The sequence below is a fragment of the Melanerpes formicivorus genome, unplaced genomic scaffold (assembly GCF_026170545.1).
Source record: "Melanerpes formicivorus ecotype bairdi unplaced genomic scaffold, bMelFor1.0.p_v2 SCAF_7, whole genome shotgun sequence".
Classification (NCBI taxonomy): domain Eukaryota; kingdom Metazoa; phylum Chordata; class Aves; order Piciformes; family Picidae; genus Melanerpes; species Melanerpes formicivorus.
The window spans coordinates 27,593,923-27,614,603 of NW_027142359.1; the positions used below are offsets into that span (position 1 = coordinate 27,593,923).

General features: G+C 43.5%; 1 protein-coding gene across 1 annotated transcript in view; it reads right to left on the reverse strand.

The window, feature by feature from the left end:
- The window catches only part of EIF2B3 (eukaryotic translation initiation factor 2B subunit gamma), a 112,476-nt gene that overhangs the window by 48,295 nt on the left and 43,500 nt on the right, over positions 1–20,681 (reverse strand). Inside the window, exon 6 of the mRNA XM_068141593.1 lies at positions 4,634–4,723. Within this exon, the coding sequence (XP_067997694.1) occupies positions 4,634–4,723 (90 nt within the window). The remainder of the gene's footprint in view (positions 1–4,633; positions 4,724–20,681) is intronic.

Here is a 20,681-nt window from a genome sequence, read left to right on the forward strand (position 1 = left end):
TGGCCTGTGCTCGCCTGTCTTCTCCATGCCACAACGCACAGCACCTGTAACATCCTCAGGTTAACTCTATTCTGAAAAAGGAAATGTTTAGGAAATGAAAGCTTTTGCCTGGACACAGACTTTTAACTCCCTCCAGTGCAAAGATGTGATACAATTCAGCAGGTGTTGGCGAATCAAGACCAATGACAGCAACTCTAACTTTGGTGATGCCAAAAGGAACCTGGGGAAGAATCAAAGGTCTCTGCAGAAAAGAATCACCGCAGGGACAGTTACAATCAGCAGAAAATTCAGCCCAAACAAGCTGCTGCTTGTTCACATTAAAGCCACAGTCCCTGTACAGATAGGATAAATCCAGTTTATGAGTTTGGGCCATGACCTCTTATGTATCTAATGAGAACAGAGGCAGAAGTCACCAGCACCAGGTATCTATTGTGGATGCAGAGATGAAGATGTCCATTCCAGGGTGGAGCTCTGAGTGCTCCTGCTGGCAGCCCTGGGCAGAGGCTACCAGTACAATGGAGCTGATAAAGGAGCATTCAGATAATCAACCTGCCCCAGTGATGCAGGAGTGTGGAGACAAGGGAAGGCATAAATTCCAGCTGAAAGGAATGACAAACTACTAGGGGCAAGAACTTCAGCTGTTCCCCAAGCCACTGTGGAACTATGAGTGTTTGACCTGGGTATATTCAGACAGGGTAGGACTGTTGTACCCTCAAAGGCTCAATTTCACCGCAATCCAGTGCCGACCTAGTCGATGAGAGAGAGATGGAGGTGGCGATTTTAACAGCCAAAATGAAAGTGTTCCTCCTAGGAGAGGAAAGAGAAAGCAGCATAATTCCTCCAAAACAGATTCCCCAGATTTAAAAAACACTAGGGGCATGATTGCCCCTAAATACCTGTTTGAGGGGGTTCTGAGCTTTTCTTCTTTTATTCAAAGGCACCACCAATATCTGCTTTTTAAAAGTCAGGAATTGGTTTGTTTTGCTACAGCGCAGTAACACTTCAGGCAGAAGAGTCTACCATGCAGTCCTTTAAAAACAGTTCACAAAAATGTATTAAAGGACTACATGCTAAACTACAGAGTACCAAACAGCATTTGGGCCCTCTCTGAACATCTCCCATAGTAGAATCTCACTGCTGCCAAACAAGCACTGATTATACTCCAAACAATCCCTCACAGAAAAGCAAACAAGTGCATAGGAAAATTCAGAGGGCTGCCTAGTACCACAAAGCAAGACAGTGTTGCTAAGCTGATGAAGTTGTGATACCAAGATTTTATCATTTTGAAGCTGACCAATAAATTCAGCCTTTTCCCAGAAGTGTCATGTAACAAAGCTGTCCCAAATCCTAAAGCAATATTCATATACCTGGACAAAACAAAGGTTTAGCCATTTGATGTTCGTTCCCTCCCCCCTCGTTTTTGTATTAGTTGCTAGTAATTACATGACATTAATCCAATTAAAGTGGAGGAATGCAATTTAGCCTTACAGGAGCAGGTGCAGTACAAACTACTTTCGCTTGGGGAGAGCTTTTTCTTGCCACATCTTTGCAGCTAAGATGGGACTACACTGGACTTGTATCCCATTTCATGCAACCGATGCCACAAACATAACCACATGAGATTTCATGTCATTCTTTGACCTGGGAGTAACCATAACTTTCTTCTGCAAAAGGGATCTGAAATTTTTACTGCTGGGCCAGACCTTTTCTGCTGTTGCATGGCAAAATAAAATTTGGGAGGGGAGGGAAAAAAAAAAAGAAGTAAATGCTTCACTGAGCTACAAACAATGAAAAAAAGGTGTTCTGCCTGCCATCAAACCATGCTGTTAAAATATTAACACAATGTAAATATTGTAATATTGAGGAAGTACACTATGTCAGCACTTCCTGGCACCATACAAGAGCTTCACTGTTCACTTCAGTCCCTGCTGTTAGTTTTAAACACACACAACTTAAACAAGGCATCTGAGCTTCTCCAGTCCTGGTACGGAACTGCAGAGAGGCAAAAAGCTTACTGTAGATTCTCCCTAGACTGAAAAACAAAGTATTAAAAAGAATTCTCAAAACCAAACAATTATGTAGATGTCAGGACTTTTGAGGCAAAAATATTCCACAGGGTCTTTAAGGAGGCCTGGTGTATTGCTGCCAAACATGGAAAGATCTTTTGGTATGCACTGTCCTCCCCTACCTCAGAGAAGAAAAACAATCTGCAAATGCCCACCAATGCCAGAAGCCTGAAAGCCCAAGTTATTCCACACAGTAAAAGTCCCATTCCCCAGTTAAGTACAGTACTTGTGATTGACTCTCTGTTAATTGACTGAATAAGCAGCATATGTGTAACCAAAAGAATAAAGCAGCTACCTGGCCAATAGTATGCCAGATGTTCCTATCGAGTCTTAGAAATGCTGTCTAGCTGTGAGAATAGAAGAGAATAGAAGAGAATAGAAGAGAATGGAAGAGAATAGAAGAGAATAGAAGAGAATAGAAGAGAATAGAAGAGAATAGAAGAGAATAGAAGAGAATAGAAGAGAATAGAAGAGAATAGAAGAGAAGAGACCAGGTTGGAAGAGACCTTCAAGATCATCCCATCAACCAATCCAACCCACCTAAACAACTAAACCATGGCACCAAGCAGCCCATCAAATCTCCTCCTGACCACCTCCAATGATGGTGACTCCACCACCTTCTCGGGCAGCCCATTCCAAAGGGCAAGCACTCTCTCTGTATAGAACTTCTTCCTAACATCCAGCCTAAACCTCGCCTGGCACAGCCTGAGACTGTGTCCTCTTGTTCTGGTACTGGCTGCCTGGGAGAAGAGACCAACCTCCACCTGTCTACAGCCTCCCTTCAGGTAGTTGTAGAGAGCAATAAGGTCACCCCTGAGTCTCCTCCTCTCCAGGCTAAGCAACCCCAGCTCCCTCAGCCTCTCCTCATAGGGCTTGTAATAATGGTGTGTTTGTTGTGGGAGTGCCACAGAAAAGAAGTACAGCTTCATAAAATAATGAAGAGAGAAAATGATCTCTCTATGGGAGACAAAAAAACCCCAACCAATCTTACTTGAAAAGAGCCAGTAGACTTGCTCTGGGGCAGCCTGGGAGCAGCTGGAGGAGCTCAGAGAAGAGTTTTACTCTGCTGGTTAATACAAGGTAAAATCCTGTCAGTAGCAAAGCCAAAGATCTCCCCAGTTTCAATGGAAAGACCATGAAGAGATGAAATCTGAAGTTACCACCATTTGCGCTTTGAGATCTCATTGTGTCATGAGCGCACTGTGGCGTATCTGACAAAGGCTCTTCTTGTCCCACAAACCTAATGATCTAAATTTAAGCCAGCATGAAACACCAGTGAAACAAGAACTGAAGGTGTGAAATGTCAGGTATTCCAGAAGTGTCTAATCCCAGCAAAACTGGATGGCTAGGATCTCAAGAAGTAAGTTCTACATGCTGTGTAATCACAAAAGAGAGCTACAATAACTACCACAGGAAATACAGGGAAGTCCAAACTATCATCAGCTTTTCAAAACATACTGAATAAATAGCTTACTCCAGCTTTAAATAACTTGCTGCTCCTGAAGTTTTCTCACCTTTCAGACATTCTCCCATACACAAGTGCTAACAAAAAATGACTGGTACAATACCCCCACGTGTCAGTCACAGCATTGGGCAAGCTGTATTCTTATGCATGGCAAGAAAGTGCCCTGGAGGTTAACACAAATTTTCCACTGTTTTAACTCACTCACAGAACATTATTCTGGAAGAGCTTCTTCATTTTGTATATGGTCAAGACTACCACAAGTCTCCCCAATGTCTTTTCACATGTCAGTTTATATGGTAAGGAAAAGCACGATGAACACGACACTCAGTCAGCTGTTTTGTCTTTCTTCTTAAAAGGACAGAAAAACTCTTGAGAACTCAGGGAGCATTCAATGTATGTAATGAGCATGAGAGTGCTATGGGTAATCTGGGAATAGGACATCATTCCAAAACTGTTCTACTTACTGTGAGGGGGGTTGTTCCTTTGTTTGTTTTTTGAATATAAACAGGGTGGGGTTTTTTTTTGGTCTGTTTCATGAAATATTATAGCTAAGATCCTTCTCCACTTCCATAAAAGGATGTTTGTCTTACTCTCAGTGGGTGGTCTCAGAGTTTTGACAGAGGAACATCACAAGCTAAAAACATAGGATGCTACAGAGATAGCCCACCTGCAGTGGTGGTGGATGTGAAAGGGGAGAGAAAAGGTGATTGCAAAGGCCAAATGAGACTGTGGTGGGGGAAATCAAAGGTCAGAAATGTCTTCACAGCCCTAACAACGGGGGAGCCCTGGTGAAATAAGCAGCCAAAAGGCACAGATACATTAGGAAAACAAGAGATGGGTAAGAGAGGCAAAAATTTCAGCTTTCACTCATGCTTTTACTAGATTGCTTTGTTTTTTTAAAGGTCTGAATAACAAACTCAGATATGACCCTTGGCATTTCTTTTAGTGCAGTGAAAGCATTTTGAAACCAGCTTTTTTTTTTACATTTCTATTTATTTTACACTAGCCAATTTAGTGAAACAAACCTTCCTGTAAAAACTGGTATGAACTGCATGGCAGTGCAAACACCTGCTACCATCCTATGTACTGCTGGGTTTCTTACCTGTTTTCTACAAGGAAGTCTACCACGTATTTCTTCAGACAGTAGAGGTGGGCATCCATCAGCCCTGTTCTGATGTGCATTCTAGGGTGTCTGGAAAAGAAAAGAGGGGGGAAAAAAAAGGAAAATCATGGAGCTTTGCACAGCCATTTACATGAGCTTGACTTTGCAGATAAGACAGTGGATAATGAAAAGCGTGCAAAGGCAGATCTGTTCCTTTGCACCTACTGCTGGATTCGCAGAGGAGAGCAGTGCAGGGTGCCATTATTGGACTGTGTCTATAAACTTACACCTGCTGGCCCTGGGCTGATTTGCTGCAAAAGAAAACACCTCCTCCAAGGAGTCATTACTCCAGCTACATCTTCTTATGTAAGTGGAAATTGCACATTACTGGGCAGGAAGCCAAAGTAATGGGCCCAGAGTGCTAAAAGTTACAGTGGGTAATGTCAGGGTACAATAATTCAAAGCTGCTGGCTAAGTGCCTGCCTTAATATGCAAGGCTGTGCATGTTCTGCTAGCAAACACAGCACCACTACTGTATTTTTTCCAACACTTCCTGGAGGGGAATAGGGCAAGGAGATAGGGTCTGCTCACCTTCCCTACACTAAGCATTACAAATGACTGCCACAGCTCAGTAACAAAGCATTTGCCTACCCAGCCCAGCAAGGTGGAAAAGATCAGTAAAACTCCTGCTCATCATTAGCCAAACAATGGCAAACAGGGCAGTCTTTGCTTTCAGATCAGTGGCAGGTTAATATTTCAGAAACTCAGAAATCTACAGTACCTTTAACATTTTTAAGAACAAAGTTTTAAATCATAAAGACTCATCAATTTTTTTTCTTTTCTTTTAATTTCTCTTTATGCATTCTCTGGCAGCCAAGTATTTTATGCCATCATTATTACCCCTTCCACATACCTGTAGCCTAATTTGAGAGTGTTATGGCTGTCTGAACAGTTACCACTAGTTCTCAGGACAGAAAAACCACAATAATATTTAGCTTGCAGATTGAAAAAGCCAAAACACAGTCAGGGACTACCCTGGGCTGTTTGAGATCTCTGACTGCACTCACAGTCTGGAGGCTATTAAGGACAGAAATTTCAATCCACCCCTGAAATTATCTAGATTTTTATTTTTCCTCCTTTGATGCCTGGATTTCATAATGAAGTCTGAATGAAGATATCTTATCATAGTATCACTCAGGGTTGGAAGGGACCACAAGGATCATCTAGTTCCAACCCCCCTGCCATGGGCAGGCACACCCCACACTAGATCAGGCTGGCCAGAGCCTCGTCCAGCCTGGTCTTAAACACCTTAAACATCTTACCAGTATATTCCTTCCACCCTTTGTTTGCTTACTCCAGAACACATCGAAGTCAGATGTTTGTGACCATGATCACTTTTATTAGTTAGCTCAGCAGAGGGACCACTCACAACATGTAGCAAACCAATACTGGCACACCAAATATTTAGTACACCTATGCAATTCAAGCTAAGCATATTATTAACTATAGTGAAATTCTTTAAGTCTCACTTGCAAAGCAAAGCTCCTGTAATAGTCAGACACTCTGCAGGAAAGTATGTGGTACCAAAAAAATTATATATGCACTTTCAGTGGATTACTTCATTAACAAAACATGAGCTCACCTAGCAATGCTCCAGTACTGATGTTATCAGTGGCCCAGATGTTGCTGTGGAAGTCAGCCCAGATAGCAATGTTCCTTATGCAAAGGGGATAGGGAATCCACTAATTTTAATGATGTCTTGCAGTTGGAAGTCAGCAGACTCCCTCCTGCTCTGCATCCTGAGGGTGGTTCCCACATTTTGTGTATTTATGAGGGGGGTGGACTTTCATATCTGCACTTGTACTCATTCATATAATGAATACTGAGTTGATTGAAATGTGTGAAAAAGACAAATAGAATGAAGTGGAGCAGGAAGGAAAGCTGGGAAAATGCACAAAACAATGGAACATGGCATGAAATATGGGGAAAAAGGAAAAAAAGGATGTTAACAGGAATGGAGAGGGAAGATTAGAAGAAACCCCACAATTCTTAACCTGAAGATGACAAACAGGACACAGTTTCTTTACTGTCAGAATGCCAGGTTCTCGCCCTATTCAAGATCTAGCACAACACCCCCTAAATACAAGAGAGGGGAAGGCTGCAAGGGTATGACATCAAGCAGCAAAGTTCAAAATTGGAACTCCCCAATAAATGGTGGCTGCGCTGCCAGTGTCTGCCCAGCTCTTACACAGTCTCCCCACCCGTAAACTGGAGTAACAGTATTTAGCTACACCGCGGGACACCAAAGATTTGTGGGCTGAAGCTTGTATCTGCAGGCAAGCATTGTACCAAGTTTTTCTGTAGCTAAGCAACTTTATAACAAAGTGATACAAAAATCAGAGTAAGTGGACAGACAGTAGCACAGTGCCGTCCTAGCTGCAGCTCCATTGCACACAAAAAACCCCCCACAAAAACCACCCAGACAACAAGATGTACTGAAACACTGCTCTGAGCTAGCTTTCAATGTAGAGTATACTAACAATAACAGAACATCATGCTGGACAAGAGGGAGGACCCACAATGAAAATCCTCTGGAATACAGACCACCTAAGTGATTTGCAACAGAATAGTCCCATAGATTAATATTATAATCACAGCTACAAAGGTCAAACAGGCAAGTTTGGGCACATGCATAAACAAAGCTGCCATTTCTGTAAACCAGACTCAAGGAGAGAGCAGCCACACTAAACCAGACTGATAAGAGCACGCTATCATAACAAGCCACTAAAGATGATGCTAATTTTCATTGACTAGCGCTCAAACCAGTTTATCTTCACGTAAGAGCCAAGGAGCCAAATAATCTAACAGATAACAGCAAACTCTATCACCATTTCAAATGAGCATCTGGTTACTAATATCGAAAGCCACACTCCCTCTCCTCCTGCCTCTGATCTCCCACTCCATCAGCTAATCTTTACAGCATATGAAAAATGAGCCCGTCATGAGGAACAGCTGATACAGAAAGAACTGAATAACAAACAATGCATGTGCCGGGAGCTGACGCACCTACATCTATCGCTCTGAGGGAGATAATACAGAAGGCTTTTAATTATACCATCAAAGCGAGGGAGAAGGTACAAGGAGGGGCTGGCTGCAGATGGTTAAGTGTTAATGAATGCTGGGTTGGGTGGTTTATCAAAAGAGAAAGAATGGTTATATATCTGAGAGGGTCACCGTTGAGATGAAAGTGGTAACAGCCACTGTTGGAGCTCTTTAATGAGCAAGGAATGTCAAATGTGAGCCCTCTAAGAATCGTACCAATTACTAAATGAACTTCGGTTCAATCTAGCAAGCGTAATCAAGCACAAGTCATTAAAATACATGGTAAAACTTCCATTGGTGCTGCCACTATAGTGTCTATTATTGTCTGTGCTCCCAGGCAAGGGAGGGGGCTGCTCCCAGTTGTAAGCTCTGTGTGTTATGTTAAGCGGTGGCAGGTTTTAGCCCTAATGATGAGGCTCCGAGGGCTCCCTGGCAGAAAGTCGGCAAAGAGGAGGCTCGGGGAGATCTGTGGAAGAGTCAGGGAAAGATCAGCAATTAAAAGAGCAATTTCAAAGAATGCTATTTAACGTGTAAAATTAGCTTTGATTAGCACATAATTCCACAAAATCCTGACTTAGGATGAGGGTGCATAAAGGTCTGCAAGAGTCCTTAGAAAGGTCTGTGCCCGTAATGCCTGACACGCCATTGTGAAATAATAAGCAGTACTAACAGGATTGATGCATGCTTCATACATGGCATTGCTTTGAAAGTGGAGCCCAGGGCTTTTCTCTCCCTGATAACCTCCCTCAGGATTTCCTCCCTCAGGAAAATCAACCACTCATAGAGCAAACTTCCCTTGTTTAAAGGCAAAAAGCCGGACAATTGTTTCAACTGTAAACTAATTAAGAGAGATTACCACCAAGAGCTGGAGGTTCAAACCAGCCCTGCACTCCCACTGACAGTGTGATAATGCCAGGCTGGGGTCAAAATCATAAATCTGAAGGGAGCGCACACAATGCTCAAAGCCAAAAAGCCTCTCTACTAAGCATGGGATATTGCCACATTAACCTCACCACCTCACAAATAAACTAGCTGAGAAAGAGAAATCCCATGGCCTCTTTCCCTTTAACTTCATACAGCTGTTGACGGAAAATATGAAGGTTTTTAAATAAGCTGAAGGACCTGAGGCTGTCTGTACTTTAACACTAATCCGAGCAATGACACAATAAAAATCCACTCATAGCTGCTATTAACCTGGCTCCTGAACCAATACCTGAATTACATCCACTGTGGGCTTAGGGGGTAGTAGTTCACCTTCCCCCCCACACCCCTCCAAAAGAAGTAAACAACAGCACACTGAGTGCAAACTATGCATTCTGTACTCTAATTAACTGCATGTAGCTCACACAGGCCATGTAGCCAAACGGCCTACCACATTCCTCCTAGCCTTCACGCTACGTACTGTATTCTTGAGGGAAGAAGCGTGCCCTGCAGTTCAGGCACACACTGCTGACCCCAAACTGCGTGCGTGGAGCTGGTGCTCTCGTGCTGACACAAAGCCAGCGTACAGATCAACACGAAGAGGAGTCTCACAGCAAAAACTGCCAGACCACCTTTAATGTCTCAAGTGTTCCTACTTTTAAAGGGGGCGGGGGGGGGAAAATCCCTAACTCGCATTGCTCATTTACGGGACAGCTCTTGGCTGTAAACTCACTCATAATAAAAGAGCACTGTTAGCGTTGGCTCTTCAAAAATCCCAGACACCTTATGACCTTAATTTTTTAAAATTTTTTAAAATTTTTATTTTACACAGTGCTTTTGGCCAAAAAGATCCCAAAGCACTTAGCCCGATGAATGTCCCCACTGTGTCCCGGGCTCCTTTGCCCACCAGTGAAATGCTGCCACCTCTGGGCTGAACCGCAGCAGCCAGAGCGGCTCAGGCTGGGACCCCCCCAAACCCCTGTGCCTGCAGGGCCTCCAGCACCCCTCTCCTAGAGGGCTACAGAGGAGGGGGAGCAGAGCTTAATTAAAGCATGCTGCTGCTGGGGTGGTTCAGTTTTGGCTATGAGGAATACCTCTGTGCTGTGTAGATGAAAAGGACACAGAAAAGCAATTGCTTGAGATTTCAAGACAGCACATGATACCATGAAGTGTCTTACAGCACATGGTGTGGGCCTCGTGTAACCTTGACCTCAGTTTCCCAGCTCCAAGGCACCCCCTCACTGTTTTCCTTCCTTCAGTTTTGAAACAACCTTATTTACAAAGACAGGAGTGCAATAAGTGCATTGGTGCCCTGAGGACCTGGCAAGGGGCACACAGCACATTCGCAGCTGAATATCCATCCTCTAGTAAACGTCCTACCAATCCACCCTCACAGCTGCTGCTTCTGAAGAGGCACTATGTCAGGAATGGAAAGCACTTTACAAATGAAAATGTTTTGCTGATCTGGTGACCTAAGTTGCTTGCAAGCCTTCTGAATAATAAATATTTTCATTTAAGGCCTTCACCATGTGTCATTTTTCTTTGTTGCATTATATTATTAATATACCCGTGAGACTGTAATGCAAACCATAAACCTAATTCTGACAGAAACAGGCTGAAAACTTTCTGGTAAAGGAACCAACTTCCACTGAAACCCCAAGATCAAATAATTTCCTCTAGTACAAGGAGTATAGGTTAGCAGTCAGAATTAGTATTCTTTAAGGTCAGTAATGGTTCTCAATAAGCTGGTGGCATGTCCCCCAGAGTCATCATCATTGCACCAGCACTCTGCTTTGATGTTAACATCTCTCTTTACTTCAGTCCTGGACAATGAGGGTGCCAGTGGCTGTGCAGCTAACTCATCCCATAACCTTATAGAAAATATTTTCCTTCACCCTGCTTCAGCTTCCCATATGAAAGTGAGTACAAGAGTAATTCCTCTCCCACCCTAAGTCCAGGGAGGACTCCCTGGGGGTGCACGGCCACACCACTGGATGCACGTGCATCTTCCCAGGAGCACACCACACACAGCTGCTGGGGAGAGCATTTCCCCAAACTTCATTCTTAGGATCTTCTCTGCCATACTGAGTGCTAACAGCTGTAGGAAATAACACAGGGGCCTGAGCTCCCCACAGTGCCCCTGCCCCTGCTCTCTCTCCTTGTCGCTGGAAGAAGAGACTTCACGCAAATATTTTATAGTAGACACTTTTATACCACATTCAAGTTTGCTGGAATACCCCAACTGCTATGTTGAAGCTGGGAGAGCAAAAGAGAGAGACCAAAATGATAATAAGTATGGAGTTGAGTGTGAACAGAAGAGAATACACTGTGAAGGAGGGCAAGGACTGCCAGAGACATTATTAATAGGTTTTACCCTTGAGCTCTGGCAGCTACTTGTTCTATACACAGAGGAAAAGGATTAATCAAGCCCTGCACGTAAAGGTTCTTTCTATGGTCTGCCAAAATATTTAAAGCAGTATATACAAAGTGTAAGCCTTATTATTACACACATTCAATGTAATCATCTTATGCTACAGTTAAGGCCAGGATGACAATAAAGTAGATTATTGTGCACTACAACCAATTCAATTCCAACACAATGGGACATGGCTTAGTCACTTGGTTCAGATCTGGTATTTGAGCTTATTTTTCTTATGCTGGCTAAACTGTGATTTAAGAGATTTAATCAAGCTTTGGGAATTGCTTTCTTTGCTACAGAAAGAAAAAGGACTAAAAGTCTGCACCTGGCAACCCTAATCGTTTCCAATTTTCAGCTTATTTTGCTTCCTGCATCATGGAAATTCACCTTAGTAAATTGCTCCCTAAGATCACTAGGGCTGAAAGGATGACAAGACATAAGAAGAACAAGTTTTAAGCAAACAACTGTAGCTGGAGGATTACACAAAAGCTACTGAAGAACAGCAGCTCCTGCTGATCCCTCCTACGCCAGTTCCCAAAGGGCTGAGCAGCAGTCATATGATATATTTTCTTAAATCACATAGTTACAGTAAATGCCTGGGAAATAGTGAAACTGAACACTAGGTCAAAGCTGTAGGCCACTAGCAATATACAGCTTAAACACAGCAAGGCCACCACACTTTCTTTATATCACTGGCCTCGACTCAAAGACGAACAAAATGGTACCTGGCAGCGTGATTGCCTGCTCCATAAGGCCCCAGAGACCTTCTGCATCTCCCAGGTGAGATGGGTTTTTACTGAGAATCTATGATCTGCAATATTTGGGAATTTAAGGTAGTGGCATGCCTTTGGACTACTAAAACAGGCAAAAAGAAATCCTCCCTTGCCCAACCTTAGATGACAAGTGAAAGCATAAGTGGAAAAAACAAAGTCAAAATCAGCATTATCGTTTTCACTTCACAGGGTCCAGGAGCAGGATAAGCTGAAGCTGTGACACATACTTTTGGTTTCCTATTGTGAGTAGCCCTCCAGGTACCTCATGAAAATCACTCACTTCTGCAGCACCAGTTCAAGAAAATGAAAAATCCCTCTTTAAACCTGTTACCGTGCACAGGCCACACCTGCTGACTTACTTCCCTTTGCTAGGATCTTAACTAGACAAGCAAATGAGTTCTCATGATGGAAGATGCATGTTTGTGAGTCTTACTGTAGAAGATACTTGTATTCAAAACAGCTCCATTTCATGGGACTGGAGAACAACCTGACAAGTGTCTGATAGCAGATCATTAGGGATAGAAGAGAAGAAAGAGCAGTATGTGTTATGTATTAGATAAAGCAGCATCTGGCTCCCCTCCAACACATAGTCAAGAAAGCAAGAACACATGAGCTTTGAAGCCAAAGATAGGAAAAAGTCAAGTGTTATGGTTTAAATTACCAAAACCTACCCAAATCCAGCCCATGTAGGATGTCTTCTGCAACAAATCTAGCAATGCTTATTTCCTTCATCTACTGTTAAGTGAATTATCTTTAGCTCCTGATCCTTGAGAGTCTGTAGCCTTCTCAGCTTTAACCTGTGTTCCCTTTTGATTTCCCACTGGAACCTACTGCTTCTACCTCACTTTTGATTCACAATAAGCTTTTACAGTTGTATCTATTCAAATCTCAACTCCCTTTAAACCTGAACACTTCAGCATTTGGTGACACAGGAACCACACTTCACCCTGACAAGATCCAAACAACTCTGGTTATCAAATACTTAACCAGATAATAAAGACAGCTTTATCTCATGCATAAATTAAAGTGGGCACAGCACTTGCCTCTGCTGCCACTGCAGAAGTCAGTCTGGCAGTGACTGCCACGTCACAGGCTACTCTGCATCTCAGCAACACTGAATGGGTACATGGAAGAAAAATACATTTTAGGGGAACCTACACTAAGCTATTAGCTGTCAGATTTGATGAATCTTGCTTCCCTACAGAAAAACAGAGGGGTTTCCCAACTTGGCTACACTGAAGTCATGACTCAGCCAGTGTATTCAGATACATCCTTAGAGACATGGCAACCTGGATTTAGGGTAGGGCAACGTCAATCTTGAGCTACAAGGTTTCAGGATGTAAAGAGCTGTTGGGGCTTGGGACACCATCAGCATAAGAGTACAGCTCAGTTCTGCAGTGAAAGAATACCTCAAGTAATAGGAGCACCACACAAGAAACACAGAGATACTCGTGTTCCTTTATAGTTTAAAAGAACACAAACTGTTCACTTTATCAGCTAATATTCTGACAGTATTAATAAGAACCTCATGAAAACAAAGCTTTAAGTTTAGAACATGCAGCATTGTTTTTTCAGAGTGACAGCAGAATTTACAAACCAAAGCAGAACTGAATTCAGACTGAAGCTACTTGCAGACATCTCTCGTCTTTTCAACAGAATAAGATTAATTATCATAGTATCATAGTATCATTCAGGGTTGGAAGGGACCACAAGGATCATCTAGTTCCAAACCCCCTGCCATGGGCAGGGACACCCCACACTAGATCAGGCTGGCCAGAGCCTCAGCCAGCCTGGGCTTAAACACCTCCAGGGACGGGGCCTCAACCACCTCCCTGGACAACCCATTCCAGGGCTTCACCACTCTCATGGTGAAGAACCTCCTCCTCACATCCAGCCTGAATCTCCCCACCGCCAGCTTAATTCCATTCCTCCTAGTCCTATCACTACCTAAGATCCTGAGAAGTCCTTACCCAGCCTTCTTGTAGGCCCCCTTCAGATACTGGAAGGCCACCTGGGAGCCTTCTCTTCTCCAGACTGAACAGCCCCAACTCCTTCAGTCTGTCCTCATAGGAGAGGTGCTCCAGCCCTCTGATCATCCCTGTGGCCCTTCTCTGGACACCTTCCAGCACCTCCACATCCCTCTTGTAATAGGGGCTCCAGAACTGGACACAGTACTCCAGGTGGGGTCTCACCAGGGCTGAGTAGAGGGGGAGGATCACCTCCCTCGACCTGCTGGCCACACTTCTCCTGATGCAGCCCAGGATCTGACTGGCTTTGCGGGCTGCAAGTGCACACTGAGAGCTCATGTTGAGCTTCTTGTCCACCAGCACTCCCAAGTCTCTCTCCTCTTCTAATATCTAGCATTTTACAAAACACCATTAGCAATACCATGGGATGATGAATGGAATTATCAGGAAAACTAAAGGAATGAAGACAAGATACAGCAAAATTTGTCACTACCACAAAAAGAGGTTAACATCCACCCAAAGTCCAAATCCAACAAGCAATTGCAGTGCTTACAACCACACTGGATTAGTTTCTGGTTAAATTAGACTACTCATAATTTAAAAGTTCCAGATTTGTTAATCAATGTAACAGAAGTTGTTGCTTCATATTACCATGAGAAACTGAGCTTATATCTAAAATGCTTTTCAGAGGACACTGAAGTTGAAGTACTCAGGTAGTGATAGGACTAGGGGGAATAGAATGAAGCTGGAGGTGGGGAGATTCAGGCTGGATGTGAGGAGGAGGTTCTTCACCATGAGAGTGGTGAAGCCCTGGAATGGGTTGTCCAGGGAGGTGGTTGAGGCCCCAGCCCTGGAGGTGTTTAAGCCCAGGCTGGATGAGGCTCTGGCCAGCCTGATCTAGTGTGAGGTGTCCCTGCCCATGGCAGGGGGGTTGGAACTAGATGATCCTTGTGGTCCTTTCCAACCCTGACTGATACTATGATACTACAGCATTAAGCCCAACTGAACAAAACTGTAAACTTCACTGAGGAAAGATAAGAATTTCCCAAAATCCTTCTCATCTTTCACCTATTACTAGGACCTGACTAACAGCTTAAGGTTGGGTAGGAGGAATTTCACTCCTTTTGAACAGTGATAATATGGCAATTAGAACACTGCAGAGGGCAGAAGAAAATCCTGGCAAATTCAGTGCAGTGAGATGGTGCTTTGAGTGGTAGGTTAACTTCTCTGGGATCATTACTACTGACTAGGAAACTCCATGCAAACAAGGATGCTTTCCTGCACAGCCCAGCATGTGCCAACTCAGCTCAGACAGTAGGTGGGAGCTGCCTTTATAACAAGAAGTAGACACACAAGCAAACAAAATGTTCTTGAAAGAAAAAGTGTCTGGACAGCTAGTATGACATTCCTCATTTAATTGCAGAATTTAACCACACACACATACACACCCCCTTTATTTTTCCTGGTTGCATTGCAAAGTCTAGGCTTTGGGCAAAATCAGCAATATTTTATTGCCGTGATAAGAAGACAACAGCACACTACTTGTCTGCAGACAGTGTGGTTTCAGCAATGAACCTAAACTTCAGTGGTCTCTAATAACGAAAGCAGTAGCAGAGAAACATTTTTCACCAGTCATCACAAGCTGGTATTGAAGAGCAAGAGAGAAGACAGCAACTGAACCCTCTGCAGCTCATGCCACCTGCGGTAGTGAGCTAAACCTCATGGCCTAGAAGCAATAAATTTGCTATGGCAAGTCACAAAGTTCAAATGCCTCTGTAATTTGCTCTTAGAACAGCTCTTTGTACAAAGACCAGAATGGCAACAAATCCAGTCCTTTTCCTTTACAAGGCTAAAACCCATGGTAGGACAGTTTCCTCCTCATCCTGAAATGCTTAGCCTAACAGAAATAAAAAGAAAATGGATGGTGGATGACTTGAAGATTATCATTTACAATTTTATGGCAACCTCAGATACCAGTAAAACAAAACAACTTCTATTCCCTTCTTGCTTGGCATAGACTGGGTCTATTCCATCTGTGGCTGGGGAACGTTTCAGTATTATCCAACTGCATAAACGAAACTAGTGTCAAAATTAAGCTTTAAATGGCTTGAGGTTTATAGGAATTAAAGAAGGAAAAATTAAATTTGAAACTCTTCTTGTTTACTAGCACTAATTAAATATGCCAGATTTTTGGGCAAGCTTCCTAGCCTGTGGCTACTACGTTACTGGCTTGTAAAACAGTCAACAAGTACCCGAGTACAAAGCACAAATACAATAACAGAGATTTCGTGTACAGTCCTGCCCTTGGTTTGTAAAGGAAAAAAAAATGGATTAGAAATAATCTGGAACTATAAAGACCTGTGCTAACTCTCTAGGCTGTATTAGTTGTATGGAAAAAAGGGCCAAGTCCACAACATATTTGCAGAGAACAGTTAAAAACCTAAAAATCAGAGAGAGGTAAGCAGCAGTAAGCACAATCAAAATGAACAGGAAGCCTTAAAAGCCTAGTTTACTTCTAAAAATCCCATGCTTCTGGGCTCTGCTCTCAAAGTAAGTTTCTATTAAAAACAAAAGGCTTTTTTTTTTTTTTGCATTTCATGGTTATCCACACCACAGAAGCTGCACTCCCCATAAACAGTAGATTTTTTTTTTTTATTATTATATTGGAATTCACTAGGGAATAGGTTTATTCTGAAGAGCTGGAATGTCACGTATAATGGGAGCAAAGGCCATATCCATAACTGCACAATCCATTTAGACTCCAAACTTTTAAGATGGGCAGGATCTTTGTGTTCTGCATTTTAAAAGAACAAGCACAATTAGAATAGAATAGAATAGAATAGAATAGAATAGAATAGAATAGAATCATAGTATCATTCAGGGTTGGAAGGGACCACAAGGATCATCTAGTTCCAACCCCACTGCCATGGGCAGGGACACTCCACACTAGATCAGGCTGGCCAGAGCTAGAATAGAATAGAATAGAATAGAATAGAATAGAATAGAATAGAATAGAATAGAATAGAATAGAATAGACCAGACCAGACAAGGTTGGAAGAGACCTTCAAGATCATCGCGTCCAACCCATCATCCAACACCACCTAATCAACTAAACCATGCAACCAAGCACCCTGTCAAGTCTCCTCCTGAACACCTCCAGTGATGGTGACTCCACCACCTCCCCAGGCAGCCCATTCCCGTGGGCAATCACTCTCCCTGTGTAAAACTTCCTCCTGACCTCCAGCCTGAACCTCCCCTGGCGCAGCCTGAGACTGTGTCGAACAGACTAGACTAGACTAGAATAGACCAGACCAGACCAGACCAGGTTGGAAGAGACCTTCGAGATCATCGTGTCCAACCTATCATCCAACACCACCCAACCAACTAAACCATGCAACCAAGCACCCTATCAAGTCTCCTCCTGAACACCTCCAGTGATGGTGACTCTTATACAAGGAAGCCAGAAATCAGCCAAGAATGAACAAACTAAAGCCAGCCTCAGATAAAAAGGAGCCTCTGGAGACTGCTCATCACAGTGCACAGGTGAACTTCGTTAGTTCGTCATTGGAATGTGCTGCCCAGGGAGGTGGTGGAGTCACCGTGCCTGAAGGTGTTCAAGAGGGGACTGGACGTGGCACTTGGTCATGAGGTCTGTGGTGACAGTTTGGACTCAATGATCTTTGAGGTCTCTTCCAACCTTGGTGATACTGTGAATGTGAAACAGAATAAACTGCAATGACAGCTGCATCATGCCCATGTAGGTAGGGGCTGAAGGAGGGACAGTAGGATCCCACTGGCTTAAACGCTGTTTGTTCTTTGCACATCCTCCTTTCAGGAAAAGCTCTGAATTTACCTTCTGTGGCTGAAGCAGCCATTTCTACAAAAGCAACAAACAACTCAGTGAAGAAACACTTGAGAACAATTTGCTGCCTTGACAGTTTTAAATGAACAGCCTTTTCACAGCAACCCAAATGAATGTGTGCTCCCACTGTACAGTAGCCTTGTTCAGCTTCAAGGAAACCAGGAATTATGCTGCAATAAAAATTCAGCCCCGCAAATATTCTGCTATAAAAAGAGGCATAAACATATAACTCTCCAACTTCCAGAATCACGTACAAGAGGCAAAGGGAAATGATATAAAAATAACTAGGTTTTTGTTTATATCTCACATTTACAAGAGCAATTCCAGAAACTAAGCTCTTCCACGGAGGCACTGATTTAATTAGCCTGCATGGCATGCTTTGTTTGCGTTCAGACCTCTGACGTACGTGGATAAAAAACAAACAAGTACACAATGGGTACACACAAAATTGATTCCTAAGCTTTTTCTATGCCCAGGTGCAGGTAAGAATTTCCCAACATACTTCCAGGGGCTCTTCCTTTCATGAAAATGAGTCTTTTTTTTTATATATATATGTATATATACAAAGTATGTATGTTCTCAATTAAAAACGTGAGCGGATCGATTGGATTGTGTATTCTTGGCCAACCGGCCAAAACTCAAATACAAACTGAAGGCCTGGAGGAATTTCTGGAAGTACACACCATGCAGCACACCAGCTCTACTGCTGGCAAGGAAAATCACCTCTCCTTTCAAAATGAAGCTAAAAGCGACAGCAGTGCGTAACAATACGCTGTCATTCAGTGATGAAATAACTACATTAATGAATGCAGGGAGAAAAGGCAACTGGTAAAAATCTCAGCTTAGCAAGCACCAAATGATCAGGTTACAGCAGAGCTCTTGCTCCTTACTTTCTGATAACTCAGTCTCAGCTTTGGGTCTTACTATTGTTCCTGCATCAAGAGCAGTGTGGCCAGCAGGAGCAGGGAGGTCATTCTGCCCCTGTACACTACACTGGTTAGGCCACACCTCGAGTACTGTGTCCAGTTCTGGGCCCCTCAGTTTAGGAAGGATGTTGACTTGCTGGAATGAGTCCAGAGAAGGGCAACGAAGCTGGTAAGGGGCTTGGAACACAAGCCCTGTGAGGAGAGGCTGAGGGAGCTGGGGTTGCTTAGCCTGGAGGAGACTCAGGGGTGACCTTATTGCTGTCTACAACTACCTGAAGGGGGGTTGTAGACAGGCAGAGGTTGGTCTCTTCTCCCAGGCAACCAGTACCAGAACAAGAGGACACAGTATCAGGCTGTGCCAGGGGAGGTTTAGGCTGGAGGTCAGGAGGAAGTTTTACACAGAGAGAGTGATTGCCCACTGGAATGGGCTGCCCGAGGGGGTGGTGGAGTCACCATCACTGGAGGTGTTCAGGAGGAGACTTGACAGGGTGCTTGGTTGCATGGTTTAGTTGGTTGGGTGGTGTTGGATGATAGGTTGGACACAATGATCTTGAAAGTCTCTTCCAACCTGGTTTATTCTATTCTATTCAATGGGACTACAAAAATGACTTCCTCAGAGAGGTGAGCACTGGATTCCATTCAGGATGCAAAGCACAAAGAGTGGCAGGGAGGACGCTTTTGCTTAAGGGAACAAACAGAACTACTAGAATGGTTCTCATACACTTTTTTCATTGTCTTTTGATCCACAGACTTTGGCTGCTTGTTCTTTGTCATGTTAGTTAAATATTCCCAGAAGTCTGAGATATTTTTGCTTTTACATCTGAGAGGGTAAAATAAGAAGAGACATTGGAACAGGTTGCCCAGGGAGGTTGTAGATGCCCCCTCCCTAAAGGCATTCAAGGCCAGGGTAGATGAGGTCTTGAGTAACCTGGTCTTGTAAAAGCTGTCCCTGCCATGGCAGAGGGGGTGGAAACACATGATGTTGAAGGTCCCTTCCAACCTAAACCATTCTATGAATCTGTGATATTATCCATTTTCAGAGATAATATGAAAGTTCAAGTCAATATCTACCCACAAGGAATGCTTATGAGGCTCATCAATTCTTCTCTTTCCTACTTCATCTAAAACTCTATATCCATGCTCTACAAAGATAGGGCTCCAACATCTTTCACTTGTGTACAGTGAAGTTGGTCCTTGACTCTCCCAAGTGCACAGAATACAAGTGATTTTGTTCTCAAGTCATTGCAGTGCAGCACCACCTTCCCATCATCATGGTTCCTTTCAACCATTTTGACGATGAACAGCTCGGTTCAGCTTTCACCTCCTGACCATACAATAACTTTCCAGGCATTGACCAGCAATACAATCTCAGCCTAATCCAGCCTAAACAATCTCAGCTCCCTCAGCCTCTCCTTGAGGGGCTTGTGCTCAAGGCCTCTCACCAGCCTCATTGCCCTTCTCTGGACGTGTTCAAGTATCTCAATGTCCTTCTTAAACTGAGGGGACTAGAACTGGACACAGTACTCAAGGTAAAAATGTTTAGGAGAAATGAAAGCAGTTGGTTTTTTGAGTGATCACCTTCTAAATTTACATGGCAATTACCCTTTGGCTGAGAACAGCAAGCTATCTGAACAAGTATAAAAGATTATCCTTGTTTGATATTTGCATTCTGCTGGAACCAGAAAGTGCTGATTGAAGCCATACATATGGGCAACAAACCCAAAATCCTTATCTCAGAATTTAAAAGCTGCCATCAGGTGGCCACACTGGAAGTGGAGAGCAGGAAAAAAAAAGAGGGGAAAAAAAGCAGCAAGGATTAAAGAAACTTACTCCTCACTTTTTCTGCTTTATTCAGACTAATATAGACCTGTGAAGCCCAGATGATACTGTTTCTGCACCAGAACTGGCTCCTTCTGAATGCTCCACAGTATGCCCCAAGCCTCAAAGGTGAGCACTCCTCACCTGGAGAGCTGCTCTGCCAGCCCAGCCTGATCCTGGCAGCAGTGCAGCCACTCACACCACGTTAGCCCACGGGTATTGCTATGAGCTCTGCCAGACTCAAGACAGCATCTGTAAAA